Consider the following 14329-nt stretch of genomic DNA (forward strand, 5'->3'; position numbering starts at 1 on the left):
TTTTTCCAACTGGAGAATTCTAACACTTCCCTTGGCATGCCTGAGGTCAGGAAATATCCAGTTCTCTCAAAGATCCCGGGCCTGGGAAGGACATGAAAATTCACACTAGAAAGTGGCTGATCGGCGGGTTAAGGGCCCTTTGTCCACTGTTACCACTCTGGCTGACCCACTTGTGCAAGGTCTGGCTGGCACTACTTGGCAGGATGTCAGCCCAGGCCTGGGGCTTCTCTCTTTGTCTGTCTCCTCCACACCCACGGGGGAGGGACAGTCCCTGGGGAGCTCGAAGCCCATGCCTGTCGGCAGAACTTGGCAGTTTTCAGCGCACATTCCTGCGTGGTATTTCGTCTGAGCCTCGCCAGAAGCCTGGGGCTGAGTCGTGGGAAGGGCTGGGGAGCAGCAGTTTGACCCAAGTCACGGACTCACCAGGCTTTTGCCAGTGGGCTGCCTATCGGCTGGGGGCTGGTTCCCCAGGGCTCTGGGAAATGGGAAAAGATGGAGTTGTCAGCTGCTGCGGGAGGCGAGAGATGCTGGTGAAGCTGGTGGAGCAGCCCCCAGCCTGACGGTCTCCTGAGGGCCCTGTTACGTCCCCCTGAGCCAGGGGACAGACACCGGGACCCACAGGCACATCACAGAGTCTGATGGCAGCTCCCCTTTACAGAGGATATGCTTACATGGATTTTCTTTTCATCTAAGCTCAAAATTATCCCATGAGCTAGGTGCTTTTATTTTCCCCATTTTACAGATGAGGAAACTGAGTCACAGAGAGGTTAGGTAAGTTTCATAAGGTCATACAGCTGGGAAGGGGCGAACCAGGAGCCAAAGCCCGACTCCTGAGCACTGCAGGGTGGTTGACAGTGGAGAACATCTCAGCTCCTCCATCCTTATCACGGCAAGGAGGAGACTGCAGGGGAGAGGGGCTCCTCTTCAGCACGTGAGGCAGCCAAGTGTGCAGAGACAACACCTCGGTTTAGACCCGGGCTCTGCTTTCTTCCGGTGGCTTGGGTAAGCCACTTTAGCTTCTCTGAGTCTCAGTTTCCTCATGTGTAAAATGGGGATGATGACACCTTCCCTTTCGGGTTGTTGTGAGGATGTGGTCGAGGTCCTTAGCCCAGCGTCTGGCAAATAGTAGGTGCTCAGTAGTTGGCTTTGGCGTCAGGGTCAGGGCTGAGGGTAGAACCTTCAAAGTCCTGTCACGTGGGAGAGGCCCAGATTGATCACTCAAATCCACATGGAGACTTGGGGGGCCCTGGTTGGTGCTGCTGGCAGGGGTGGAGGGAGCTCAGGAAACCTCTAGTTAAGCTGTGTGTGATCCGTAGCTTACTGTGGTTGGAGCCTGACTCACACCCGTCACCTGGTTCCTGAGTCGGCCCGGGGTAGTGCCTGTTTCCTTTCGGCAGGAAGGTGGGGGCAGGGACGACAGGAAATAGTGGGAAGGATCTGTGAGGCCCAGGAGGAGAGGCGTGTTGACCGGAGCAGCCCCTCCTCCGTCCCAGCACTGTCAGGAGGGGCAGCAGCTGGTGTCAAGGGGGAAGAGTGGGTTTGGAAGTCAGATAAACGGGGTTCGCATCATGACTTGTGCGAGCTGTGGACCTTGGCCAAGTCACTTCCTCTCTCTGAACCTCAGTTTCCTCATCCGTAAAATGAGGATGGTACCACTTCCCTCGGCAGGTGGTGGGAGGCGTGAGCGAGTGAGTAGGTAACACAGTGCCTGGCCCTCAGGTGCTCACCAGATGGCCCTCCTGTCTCACCCTCGCTGCCTGGTGGTGTCCCCAGGTCTGCAGGCAGGCCCTGAAGTTCCTGACGCGGATCCGGGCCCAGCCCCTCATCAACCTGCAGCTGGTGAACGCGTCTCTGTACGAGCACGTGGAGCGGATGCACCTCATCGGTAGGAGCCGGGAGCAGCTGAAGCTCCTGGGGGATTACCTGGGCCTGTGCCGAAGCGGAGCCCTGAAGGAGCTGAGCAAGAGGTGAGCACCCTGGGCGTGCATGGACGCGCACACGCGCGCACACACACGCACACACACGCACACACAAATACGCGCGCACACACAAATGCACGTGCACGCACACACACACACAAATACACACGCACGCACGAACACACACACAAATACACATACACACGGGGTCAGTGCAAAAGCAGCTTCTTGGAAGAAATGCCAGGGCTGGGTGGAGAACGCCTTCCCTTTGCATTTAGGAGTGGCTTTTATTTGTGCTTGTATTTGTTCATTCATTCGTTTGACAAATATTTACTGAGAACGTGCTCAGGGTCCATCACTGGGCTTGGGGCATGGGCCCCAGTGCTGAGCAAGGTGGACCTGGGTCCTGCATGGCAGGTGAGTAAGGCAGCACCTTACTGCTGAGTGAGGGCTGGAGGAGAGAGTCGGACGCCCTGGAAGTCCTACTGGAGGGGCGGGGGATCTAACCCAGACTGGAGGAGGGCGGAGTGGGGAAGGCTTCCTGGAGGAACTGACATCCAAGGTTAGACCTGCCAAACGAGCGGGAAAGCGAGGAGACGCAGGAAAGACTTCCGGATAGAAGGAGTGGTGTGCTCAGGCTGTGAATGAAGGCCCCATGCGTGGAAGGCAGAACTTCCAGGGGGTGAGGAGGGAAGTAGGGATGTGGTGAGAGGAGGCTGGAGAGGTGAGAAGGGCTGTGTCGCCCTGGCTCCTCTGGTTCCCGCCAGCCGTTCACCCCATGCGGCTTGCCTTTGCTGCTGTGGCAGCATCCGTCCCCAAATCCTAGCAAGAGGACAGAGTTGTGTGGGACCCTTAGGATGCCCTTCAAGAAGCTGCTTGGTACGCAGGGCCTGAAGGGGACCTTCAGTGCTCAGTCGGGGCTGAGGGGTGACACCTTCTGTGGGGCCCTAGGAGGGCAGAGCTCAGGCGGATGAGCTGCTGCCGGCTGCCCAGTTGGGCTTCGCTGCTGGGTTTCTGAGGTCTTGGAGTGGCTCACAAGTCCCTCCACTTTCCCCCTGCAGCCACCCCTCCCGACAGCGCTGGCCCAGAGACCGCCTGTCTGACGGGCTCCCTGCTCAGTCCTGGTGCCCGTCAGGGCGGCGCAGGGAGAGACTGCTGCGGGGAGCCCCTCTCCTAGGCAGAGAGCAGAGGCTGGCCCCTCCCAGGCTCCCAGAGCAGCCAGCTGAGCCCTGGTCTCCTCCACAGGGACCAGAAGGACAGAAAGCCCTTTGGGGGCCGCCGTGAGGGACCTGAAAGGCTGCTTCTGGGGAGGCTCTTTCTGTCTCCATAATCAGCTGAGTGCCTGGGTCCCTACTCACTCCCATCCTTCCTGAGATTCCAGGACCCAGGGCTCCAGAGTCTGCCCTCCTGCCCCTCTGTCCAGGGTGGCAGAAGCTCAGGTCAAGTGGGACCCTGTCACCCTCCCCAGTCCAGGGTTCTCTGCAGACCTGAGAAGACCAGGTGCCTGTAGGGTGGGTCCTGGGTGCCGGCCTCATTCACCCATCCCTGCCGTGCTGAGATTGTTCGGTCAGCAGCCTTACTGGCCTGTCCGGGCTGCCCTGCCTGGGCACTGGGGACAGTCCTGCCTCTTTCTCTGTTCCCATCCTTGGGCGGCAGCGCTGCACACGGTGCTCAGGGCCAGGCCTGTGGAAGTCCCATTTCAGAAGCAGCGTGGGGCGGGGGAAGGAGTCCAGGCGCAGCCTCCGCCTGGCCCCAGATCCACTGTGTGACTCAGGGAAGTTGCTTCACTTCTCTGAGCTCCAGCTTTCTTGTCTGTAAAATGGGCCAGTGATCCCTGTGTTGACGTGGCTTACCAGAGTTGCGGTGAGGGCCACATGAGGGGATCAGTGTCTGGGGCGGGACAGGGACAGGTGGACAAATGGCCCTGGGTCAGGGCGGCGTGTGCCATGAAGAAGGAAGGAAGGGCCAGGGGAGCTCCCGGAGGAGGTGGCATCAGTTGAGGGTTTGTGAAGTTCATTTCTTTTGTTCTTTTAAAAAGAAAAAGTACTTTTCTTTTTCTTCTTTACAAAGATAGTATTCAAATAGTATGAAAGAGAGGCAAGCAGAAAGTTGGGATCCCCCTTCTCTAGTCTGGCCACCATCAGTTCTGTTAGATGCTCCAGACCCCACTTGGTCCTCACACAGGAGAATAGAGTTGCCACCACACAAACCGCATCACGTGTGTAGTGAACTGGGGTTCAGCAAAAGAAGCAGAGAAGAAAGCAGAAGGGAGGGCCCGCTTTTCCTGGCTAAGGGAACCCACGGCATGGAGGCGGGACAGGAGCACGGCTCGCCAGGGCCTTCGGGGGACTCAGGGCAGCCAGGTGGTGGGTCAGGGGCCAGACCTCGAAGGTGCCCTGTGCCACAGCAAAGGCGTCTGGATTTTATGCTGCTGGCATTGGGGAGCTGTTGAGGGGTTTTGAGCAAGGGATGGTCACGTTCAGTCAGGAGTTTAGGAAAGACCAGTTTAGCAGCAGTGGAGCGTGGGTGCTGGTGTAGGAATTGGCCCAGGAGGTGAGGAGGCCTGGACTGAGTCAGCCAGAGTGAAGGGTGAGAGGACGGGAAGGGCTGAGGAGAAACAGGCAGGTTTTGGATGTGGGATCCCCTTTCTCTCAGGGGGCTGCCCTGGCAAAGGGTCTCCTCCCTGACCTCATCACCCCCAACAGTTGTACGGCCTCACTTGAGGGTATGACAGACCCAGGGTAGGTGGCTCGTAGGGAAGACCCTGGGCCTGGCTGGCCCCCTGGGCTTCCACGACTGTGGGCAGAGGACTCTCCATCCAAATCAGCCCCACCCTTCCTGCCGGCGCAGCACCCCGCACCCCCTGCATTTTCCTGGTGATAAACGGCAGCGTCCTGTTCCCAGAAAGCTGGAAGTTTACTGGGGAGACCAGAACGTTGAGCTGAGTGGCCACATCCTCACCCCACGCAGCACAGCCTGGCCTGCCTGCCTGGTGGAACTTGCCATCTCGGCCCCGGGTGGGGTCCTCCCTGGACCACAGCTGAGGCCACGGGGTGGGCAAAGCCAAGCACCCACTCCAGATGCCGCGGGGCCTGGCACCTTCCCGCCTCCAGATGTCCAGAGCATCCTGGGGCAGGTTCCCACGCTTCCTCAGACTGGGAGAATTCTCCCCCCAACCCCAGTACCAGCACAGACACACAGCAAGGCTAGACAAGTTTTTGTACCAGGGGAATTTCTGCAGGTGTTTCCTCTCCATCTCTCAGGATGTGACCCTTGGGATCTGTGCCATTGGTGAGGTGGAAACTAGAGCTGGGTTGGCAGCTGAGCTCTCGTCCTCTGCCTCCCCCACCTCCCGCCCTCCCCCATCTCTGAAATGGGATCTGCTGCACTCAGGACGTGTCTCAGCTCCTCTCCCGTAGCACTGAAACCAGATGCTTAAATGTCTGTCCCTCCACTAGACCAGGGGCTACAGGAAGGCAGAGGCCACGTCCTGTGCATTTCTGTCCCCAGCCCTGTCCCTGGTATGTAATAGTGGCAATAATGACAACAGTTAACACCTACAGGCATTCACTGGGTGGAAAGGATGCAGGCTCTGGAGCCAGACTCCTGCGTTTGTTCAGACTCCAGCTCCGCCACTTACTAGCCGTGTGACCACAGGCAAGTTATTTAACCTCTCTGGGCCTCCATTTCCTCTTGCAAAATGGGGGTTATAATAGTGTCAACCTCACAGGAGTCTTGTGAAAATTAAGTGAGTTAATATATATAAAGCTTAGTCCCGTTCTCGGTACCAAGCGTTAGCTTTCCTCATCATCCTCATCATTATTAGTTTTTAAATAGACGTTTATTTTTTTATATCTTCAAATTAAAATTTTTGCGGCTTTATTGAGTATACTTGACAAAATTGTAAGACATTTAAAGTGTATGTTGTGATGATTTGACATATGATTACATTGTGAAAGGATTCCTCCCATCTGGTTAATTAGCATATCCATCATCCTCACATATTTTATATATTTTTATATATATATATACATGGTGTTTGTGTGTGTGTGTGTGTGTGTGTGTGTGTGTGTGTCTGAGAGAGAGACAGAGACAGAGAACATTTGAGTTCTACTCTTAGCAAATTTCAATTATGCAGTGCAGTGTTATCAACTGCGGTTAACAATTATTCCTTGTTTACTATGTACGAGGCACTGTACCGGATGCTTTAAATAAATTATTTCATCCTCAGAACAGCGCTCTTTCTCAGTTGAGGAAACCTAAGGTTCAGAGAGGTTAAGTAACTTACCCAAGGTCCCAACAGCTTTTCACCTGGAAGCCCAGGCGGCTGACTGCTCCGCCCAGGCGGGAGCTGTTTATGCCTGGTCAGCAGCGCTGAGGGAATGAAACCAAACCCAGGTTGGCCCGGGTTCCTTCTAAGGAATCTCTTGTGTTTTCTTTGAAGACTCAACCACAGGAATTATCTCTTGGAGTCTCCTCACAAGTACAGTGTCGCGGACCTCCAGCAGGTGAGAATGCCACCCCCCAGACCTCTCTAGAGGGACCTTATTCCTGGAGAAATCAGAAAGGGAGATGATGGGGTGCGGGGAGAGTGCCTGCAGTTTACTGAGGCAAGACAGCCGTCTTCAGCTCTTTGGTAGCTCGGAACGGGTGTCCCGCCATCCACGCTTCCTGGGCAGTGGCTGAGCCCCCAGCGCCCCTGGGACAAGCAGGCACTGCAGCAAAGCCCAGGCTCACAGGGCTCGGCCCCTTCCCTGCGTCTGGACCCCTCCCCGGCAGGGAGGGCAGAGGGAGGGGTGAGGGTTTGGGACGTTCCTTTCCTCAAGGGAGGGTACAGTGGATTCCTCCGTGCGCAAGGGCTGCACGTGCTCGGCCTGATTCCGGGAGGTTTTCTTGCCCAAGTGGAAGGAAACTCCTCTTGGGGTAGGAGTTCTTCAGGCAGGGTGCCAGGAGCAGCAGCAGACCACGTCTTGCAGGCAGCCTCAGGCTCAGCACAGCTGCTTAAAAGGCCTGGTGGCCCACGCTTGCCCTCCACAGATCGCGGACGGGCTGTATGAAGGATTCCTCAAGTCCCTGATCGAGTTTGCCTCCCAGCACGTCTACCACTGCGACCTGTGCACCCAGCGCGGCTTCATCTGCCAGATCTGCCACCACCATGACATCATCTTCCCCTTTGAGTTTGACACCACAGTCAGGTATGCGGACCCTCAGCCAGCCACCCCGCCCCACCCCCATTCCCACCCAGCCCCACGGAGTCCCCGGGCGGCAGGCCCGGTACCCAGGGAGGGGGACAAGACAAGCCCTCACAGGACTCCCTGCCTCCACCGAGCCATCCATGTTTCTGGAGAAGAGGTGGCTGCTGCCTCTTTGAGTTGCGGTGGGAGGACCTCAGTTTCGTCCTCTATGAGCAGGTGGAGGAGGAACTGGATGGGTTTCTGGCCTGGAGTGTTGGCACAGGCCGGGCATAAAGCGGGCACCTGGTGGGTGGTGCCTGCCACTGCCTCTGCCCCCGCAACAATTGTTCCTGTCCCCAGTTATTGCTCATTATCAGAAGCCTCTAAATGGAAACATTCATCCCCCAAACCTCCATTCCGATCCATGTGGGAGTGGAAAGCGGAACTGGTGGGAGCATTCGTTCATTTTCAGTAGGTGTCCCCGGACCCGCATTTGACCTCTGAACAGACCTGGGGCTGAGTTTTTTAAACTGCAGAGTGTTTGAAACATAGGCAAGAAATCGTTTTGTGAGTCTCAGCAGTATTTATAAAAGGGAAATAGAATAGAGAGTATCAGTGTGCATCGCGGGGCTTAGTAAGCACTGTGGCAAGAACCTTTTGTCCCGGAACGGAGGGGCAGCGCCATGTGCCGTGGGTGGCAGGCCCCCGTCGGGAGCACTGACCAGCCTCGCGCCCCGGGAGGCCCGTCGGTCCCAGCAGTGCTTGCTGCTTTCTCCCAGGTGCGGCGAATGCAAGACCGTCTTCCACCAGAGCTGTCAGGCCGTGATGAAGAAGGGCTGCCCCCGCTGTGCCCGCCGGCTCAAGTACCAGCAACAGAGCACTCTCGCCTAACCCCATTTCCTGTCCCCACCCGGGACCCGGGGCTCAGCCATCCCAGCTGGGTTGGCCATCAGCCTGGGTCACACTTTCAAGGTGTCACAGATGTCTCCCTTGTCGGGAAGACTCTCAGATGTGACCAGAGCATGTGCCTATGAGAGGGAGCCTTGGGAGCTCTTGATGACACCTCCTGCCCCCCACCCGTCTGGAGGCCAGGACACCAGCAAATGCCCCTGTCCAAGGATGCGGGAGGAGAGGGGGCTTTGCACTCATTGGCCTGGATCGCCTCACTGACGCACCATCTCCATTAGGGCTGTTCACACACTGTGGAAATAAGACTTGGGAAGCATTTTCAATTCCACATTCCTGATTAAAAGGCCTAGTTTTTTTAAGGTGGGTTTTTTCCCTTCATATTTCAACAGAAAATATTTTTTTATTCTTGACCCTCTACAAGTCACCCAAGAAATCCAGCCACTCTCACCCTGAGCAAATGTGCAGGAACCGCTCAGGCCAGGCCTGTAGGCGGGTGACGGCTGGGTGGACAGGCCCCCTAGGACAGAGCCTGCCAGCTGGCGGGCACCTTTCCTTCCCCCTTACCGAGCGCTCGCTGCCGACAGCTCCTGTACAACGTGCCAAACCCCCGGGGGGCCAGGCAGGCTCAGTCCTGAGGACCATGTGTTTCCTCGCCCTCTCCTCTCTGCTCCCCGCCCCCTCCTCACCTGAAAAGCCCTTCACTTCCTCCGTGTCAGAGCCCCTGGCTCTCCTATAGCCTGGGATCTCGGTCCCGCAGGAGGAGGGGAGTGACTCGGAACCAGCACTGTCAGCACTTTGAGCCTTTCTTGGTCCAGGGAAGGGTCATCATCTAGCCCATCCCTCAGCCCCCTACCCTCCTCACTCCTACCACCGACAAGCAGCCAGACCGGCGGGGGACTGCTGCAGATGCAGGAATGCATCCCCGCCTGACTGACCCCCACCAGGACCGAGGTAGGCTGGGTCCCCACTGTGGAACCCTCAGAACCCTCGTCCTTCCACGAAGAGCGTCAGCCCTGCTGCTGAGATGTGCAGGGACACGCAGGAGAAGCTACCCCCGTGGAAGGATGCTCAGCCTCAGTTTACAAAGCCATGAGAGTTCACAGAGCTTTGCTGGACTGGCCCAGGAGGGGCGCTGCCGAGAGACTGGAAAATTTCACTGGAGCACGACTGCCTTTTGAAGGGGTCTTGGGGTGGAGCCTGGAATTGTTTTCAAAGTGATATTTAGACCCTTGGGGTTGGGGGGTGAAATCTGGGCATGATTTCTCTGTTGCCTCCCCCCCACCTCTCCTGGATCCTCAGCCCTGCGGTCTTCTGGCCATCCTATCTGCACTCAGCTTGGATTGGGGCCCTCAGGTGGAGATCCGCCTTCACTGTCAAGATACGAACCTACTCCCACCTCTCCCTTGGGCTGATCTGACTGCTGAGTCACCTGCCCGGCCCTGTGGAGCTGGATAAATTGTGCAATAGAATCGAGGAGGTGGCAGGCGGATGGGGGAGGGGGCTGTCACACAGCTGCTCTATCCCCATCACGGAAGATGGTGCACACCTGTGCCCAGTGCACCAAAGAAGGTGGATCCTTACCCCCATCCCCACCCCCCATAGCCAGCATTAATGCTCCACCACAGACACAGCCTGATCAGAGCCGTAATTGGTCCAGATCGCTGAGTGGGCCTGGGGTGGGCAGCGCCGCCTGAGCCCAGCCCTGTTTCCTCGGGCCTGTGAGTATATTCTGTATTCCGGAAGGTCCCTAGGAGGCAGCAGGAGGCCCTGGAGGCGCTCACTTTGGTCTGGCGGGGCCTGGCACGCCCCGCTCCCCGCCCTCCCTGAGATCAGTAGCATTAGAGCCGACCCTCCCCCATACCAAAAAGCTGCTGATGCTTTCAGATGAGTTGACTTTTAACACCCTCACCTCCAATGGGAAGCTGATGTGAACCTCGGTAGTGCCCACACTATTTTTAAAATTTCATTTTATGCAATAAACTGTTTCTAGTGAGGGGCCCTGGCCCTGAGAAGTGCTTTGCAATGTACCGAAGGAACTGCTGCGTGTGATTTTTGAATGATTTTGCAGTAAAGACCTGATCTTTCTAACCTGTGGTCTGGTTTCTGAATCTTTTTTTTTTAATATGTAATTCGGTTATTTTATTTATTTGTTTGTTTATTTATTTAGGCTGTGCCACCTGGCATGCAGGATCTTAGTTCCCCAGACCAGGGATCGAACCCAGGTCCCCTGCAGTGGAAGCACAGAGTATTAACCACTGGACTGCCCGGGAAGTCCCTGGTTTCTGAATCTTAATGCTGCCACTGACTGGGGGAGACCACAGGCCCTCAGTTACCATCTGATAGCCGCCTCTGCTCTCTTGTCAGTCAAACCGTAGGCAACGGAGGGCAGGAGGAGGGTGGTTATTGGTAAACATTTGCAAGCAGGGGGCTTGTGTGCCAGGAGTGGGCATGGAGAAGAGGGGAAGTAATTCTTCAGTCTACCCCCGACCCTTGCCTCTCCCCGGCGTCAGCCCCCCTCCCCCACCGTGGGGTAGGATTTCAGGGCCTTTGGGGAGCTTTACTTACATACACTCATATAACTAATGAAGCTGATGCCTGAAATCCCACCGTGATGGCTTCTTTCCTGTTCCTTAAATGTCAAAGCACAGACTCCTGACACTTGAACATGTGAAACCATTTTCCACAGGGTTATCCAAGGCAAGAGAAGGGGCTCAGGAAGGAAAGGTTTGTGAGCAGGGCCCGATTCAGGGCTCATGGCTTTAGGGCTCAATGTGGCCTTTACTTGGCTGCCAACTTTCCTCTGACGTTCCAGAAGAAGTCCCAGGGGTGGGGGTGGGGGGCGCCTGCAGTGGGAAGCCCGCCACTGCCCACTGTAAAGACAGAAGAAGGAAACAGACTAATTCCCAGGGAAATCAGGTTGCAGGAAAATGGGACTGAAAGATTCAGGTCTGCAGTTTCCTGTCCTTGAAGATGCCTGTCAGCCTTCGAGGGACCACTCACTCTCCGCCCACTGCATGAGCCCCAGCTTCCGTCAAGGGCAGGCAGTGGTGGGCTCCGAGGAAACCTGAGGGACCTGGTGCGCGGGCTAGAGGAGGCGGGCCCAGAGGAGGGCCAGGAGCACATGACCTGTGTGCTGCCTTTGGACTCAGTCCTGCATCCTTAGCAAGGTGTTTCTGAGAACACTTGTGTCTCCCTTCCCCCTCCTGCCTAAAGGAGGATGGGGGGAGTGGGGATTGGAGACCTCAGTTCAACCCCAAAGAGGAGGACAGCTCACCTCATAATAAAATTAGTGGTAATAACTAATCTAATGTGTGTTCTTAGAACGTGATCATAACAATACATTTGCTTAGTGCATCTCATTTAATCTTCACAACAATCCTATGAAGTAGGTGTTATAATCCCCAGTTTGTAGGAAAGAAAACTGAGATGCAGAGATAAGGTGAGCACCTTGAGTTCAAGCCCCAGGAGCCCGCTCTGAGCTTATCCTACAGACAGATTGGAGGAGGCCCTCCTCCCCCACAAGGATCAAGGCAGGGCAGTGGGGGAAAGGGGTGGGGTAGAGCAGTGGAGGGAAATCTGGCCAGCAGTTGGTGAGAAGGCCTCCTCCCCTCTCATCCCACCATCCTGGTTCTGCCGTCTCCACCTCCGGGAGACCGCCAGGTGTGGCCCAGGATCCCGGGAGGTGCAGGGGAAGGGGTGGCGCCTCTGCTCCTCGGGCGCTGGCCCGTCCCAGAGGGGACAGGAAGCTAGGACACCGGGGATTGTCTCTCGGAGCCGCAACCCCAGTCCGGGAGGAAGTTCTGCCGGGTGCTCTCCGCCGGTGCCTCCCTCGCTATATTGTTGAACAGGAAACAGGGCAGCGTGGGAGCAGGGCGGTGGAGGAGGGAGCGCCGGACGCCGAGCCCCCGCGCGGCTGCCAGGACAAGTGGAGGCGAGGCCAGCGGTCGGACACCCCGAGGTGCCAGGGTAGGGCCGGACTGGGCGGGGGTGCTGATCTGGGCCGGGGAAGGGGACCGCAGGTGGCGGGTCCTCACCCGGGAGCATCGCGAGCCAGCCCCTTCGCACTGCGCTGGAGCCTGAGCTGCGCGGGCTCGGAAGGAGGGCCGCGCGGGACGGATCTTCCCCTCCCCCGGGAGGAGGTGGGAGGCGAAGGGCTGCCCTCCGTCCCGGGGCAGGAGGGGCGCAGGCCCAGGCCCCCAGCTTCGACCCAGGCGTTGGCGCCGCTGTGGCTCTTGTCTGTCTCCCGGGCAGTGGACGCAGTGCACCTCCTGGTGATGGGTCCGTCCTCGCGCTCCAGGGATCCTCCCAGCTCCCCCATCCCTTCCGTTCTCTTAGCTCCCCCAGGGTCGGGGAAGGAGCCGAGGGTTGGGTCCCCTCCCCACCCAGCCAGTGACCCTGCGTTCCGGGGAGCGTCCCTGCGGTGGGAACCCCGCTCCAAGTTTTGCCAGGCCCGGCCGAGTTGCGTTCGGAAAGAGCCTGGGGAGGACGTAGATGGGACGGGAGCGGGTAGTGCCTGCAATCCGCACAGTTCAGGATGCAAATGGCCTTGCTCGGATTGGGAACGCCCCGGCAAGACTGCAAGCCCGGGTCGAACAGCCCCTAAGCAGCGCGCCCGCGGGACGCAGAGGCTCGCGGACAACGAATGTCGCGCGTCGGGGTGGAGCGGGGCAGGGTCGGGACCCTACCCTCCCTTGGATCCGCTCGCGACCCTCCAGCGCCCCTTCGGTCGCAGCCCTCCCTGCCCCTGCCCCTCCCTCTGGCCTTCTCCTGCCCCGGGCCCCGCCCCCAAAGTCCCCACCGGCCCAGGCAGATTTCTTTAGGCTCCTCCTCGCCCCTCCCAGACACAGCCGCTTTGGGAACTGAAGGCAGCCCTCTCCTTCTTTGCTCTCCTCGCCAGCTCCTCCTTCCCGAGGTCTCTCCCGCCTAGCTCTTTGAAGCCCCGCCCAAGGAGATGGCAGGGGCCTAACCTGCGTACATCCGCCGGCTCCGCCCAGCCAGCCCATGGGCTCCTTGAGGTCAGCCCTGCCGACGTGAGTGAGCGCGGGGGTCCAGGGGAAGGTCGTGAGAAGTGGTGTCCCCCCCTAGGGTTTGGTGGCTTAGCTCCCGTCAGCTCAAGGACCCCGCCTCCAGGGCCCAGCGTGCTTAATGACTCAGTTTACACCCCTTCCCCATCGGGGAAAGCTTGAGAAGGAGAAGGAGCGCTACACCAGACCAGACCTTGTGCCTTGGATCCCTCAGCCTCAGCAAGAGGCCGAGCTCCCAGCTGCTGGTCCCAGGTCACCTTTGTGGGTCAGTAGCTGTGGTCGATGTAAAGGCTTGGAGAGACCAGCCACACAGGCAGGCTTACAACTGGGCTCTGACTCCCTCCCCCAACATACCAAGGGCCAGACTGAGCTGGCGTGGAGGGGGTCGTGTTGTGGTGATCACTCCAGGAGAGCTTTGGAGGTCCCTGGTTACACCGCACGGGTAGTCACTGTCCCAAAGTGCATTCCCTAGGGGCCATTCTCATGGGGCAAAGTAGAGATCACAGGGCAGGGGGGCAGGCCGCAAGGCCGAGCCTCTCTCGGGAGGTGGAGATGGGAGCCAGAGAGCAGGGGGCGGTGCCGGTCGGTCTGGGCTGGCCGGACTCCGGGTTCACGTCTGTGGCAAAGCCGCCGGGGAAGGAAAGAGCAACCGAGAGAACCGGTTCCCCCGGCCTTGGCAGTTGCGGCCCCTTACGCCAAGGCCCTTGGACTAAGCAGGGCAGGGACACTCCCAGACTAGAGCAAAGCGGGGGCCGCTCCAGGAGCCCGCGCCCCAACCCTGTTCCCGCGGGCCTTGGGCGCACACGCCTGGGGAGCGGGGTGCCAAGGACGCGATTCCCTGAGGGCTGGAAGCGTCGGGGAGGGGTGGGACGGGGGTAATGGAATGGGCTATTCTTCCCACTTCACAGACGCGGAAACTGAGGCCCAGTCAACTTTTAGGCAAACGTGGTGTCGACTTTATCGCGGGCAATCACCCCCATCTCTTTGAGCCAAAGCTTCCCTGGCTGTAAAGCTGGACCAGTATTACCCACAATCTCCCCACCAAGGGATAGAATTTTACTATCAACCAAGAGAATGAAAGGGCTGTCTTAATTCCATCACTGAGTGTAAGAATGAGAACCTTATTTTATCCAAGTCCCCCGTTTTAGAGATAGGAAAACTGAGGCCTGAACGTACACAAACGATTGTAGCTTCGGTACTCGAACCCAAGTTTTCCATCTCCCTAGTGCGGTGCGCTTCCCGGCTCGGCGGCCCTGACCTCCGCGCCCCTCCTCCTCGTTGCCCACAGGGACACGCCGCGGCC

General features: G+C 58.0%; 1 protein-coding gene across 2 annotated transcripts in view; it reads left to right on the plus strand.

Annotated features, from left to right (window-relative positions):
• The window catches only part of PLEKHM1 (pleckstrin homology and RUN domain containing M1), a 46880-nt gene extending 38267 nt beyond the window's left edge, over positions 1-8613 (plus strand). Inside the window, exons 9-13 of one of the 2 annotated variants that reach the window (XM_082861334.1) lie at positions 1774-1967; positions 6364-6427; positions 6957-7114; positions 7454-7564; positions 7873-8613. In XM_082861334.1, coding sequence (XP_082717460.1) covers positions 1774-1967; positions 6364-6427; positions 6957-7114; positions 7454-7564; positions 7873-7984 — 639 coding nt within the window. In that variant the 3' untranslated portion in view covers positions 7985-8613. The remainder of the gene's footprint in view (positions 1-1773; positions 1968-6363; positions 6428-6956; positions 7115-7453; positions 7565-7872) is intronic. The other variant, XM_082861333.1, reaches the window with a different exon arrangement.
• Positions 8614-14329: the final 5716 nt, after the last annotated feature.

This window comes from Leucopleurus acutus, assembly GCF_964270905.1.
Source record: "Leucopleurus acutus genome assembly, chromosome: 19".
NCBI lineage: Eukaryota > Metazoa > Chordata > Mammalia > Artiodactyla > Delphinidae > Leucopleurus > Leucopleurus acutus.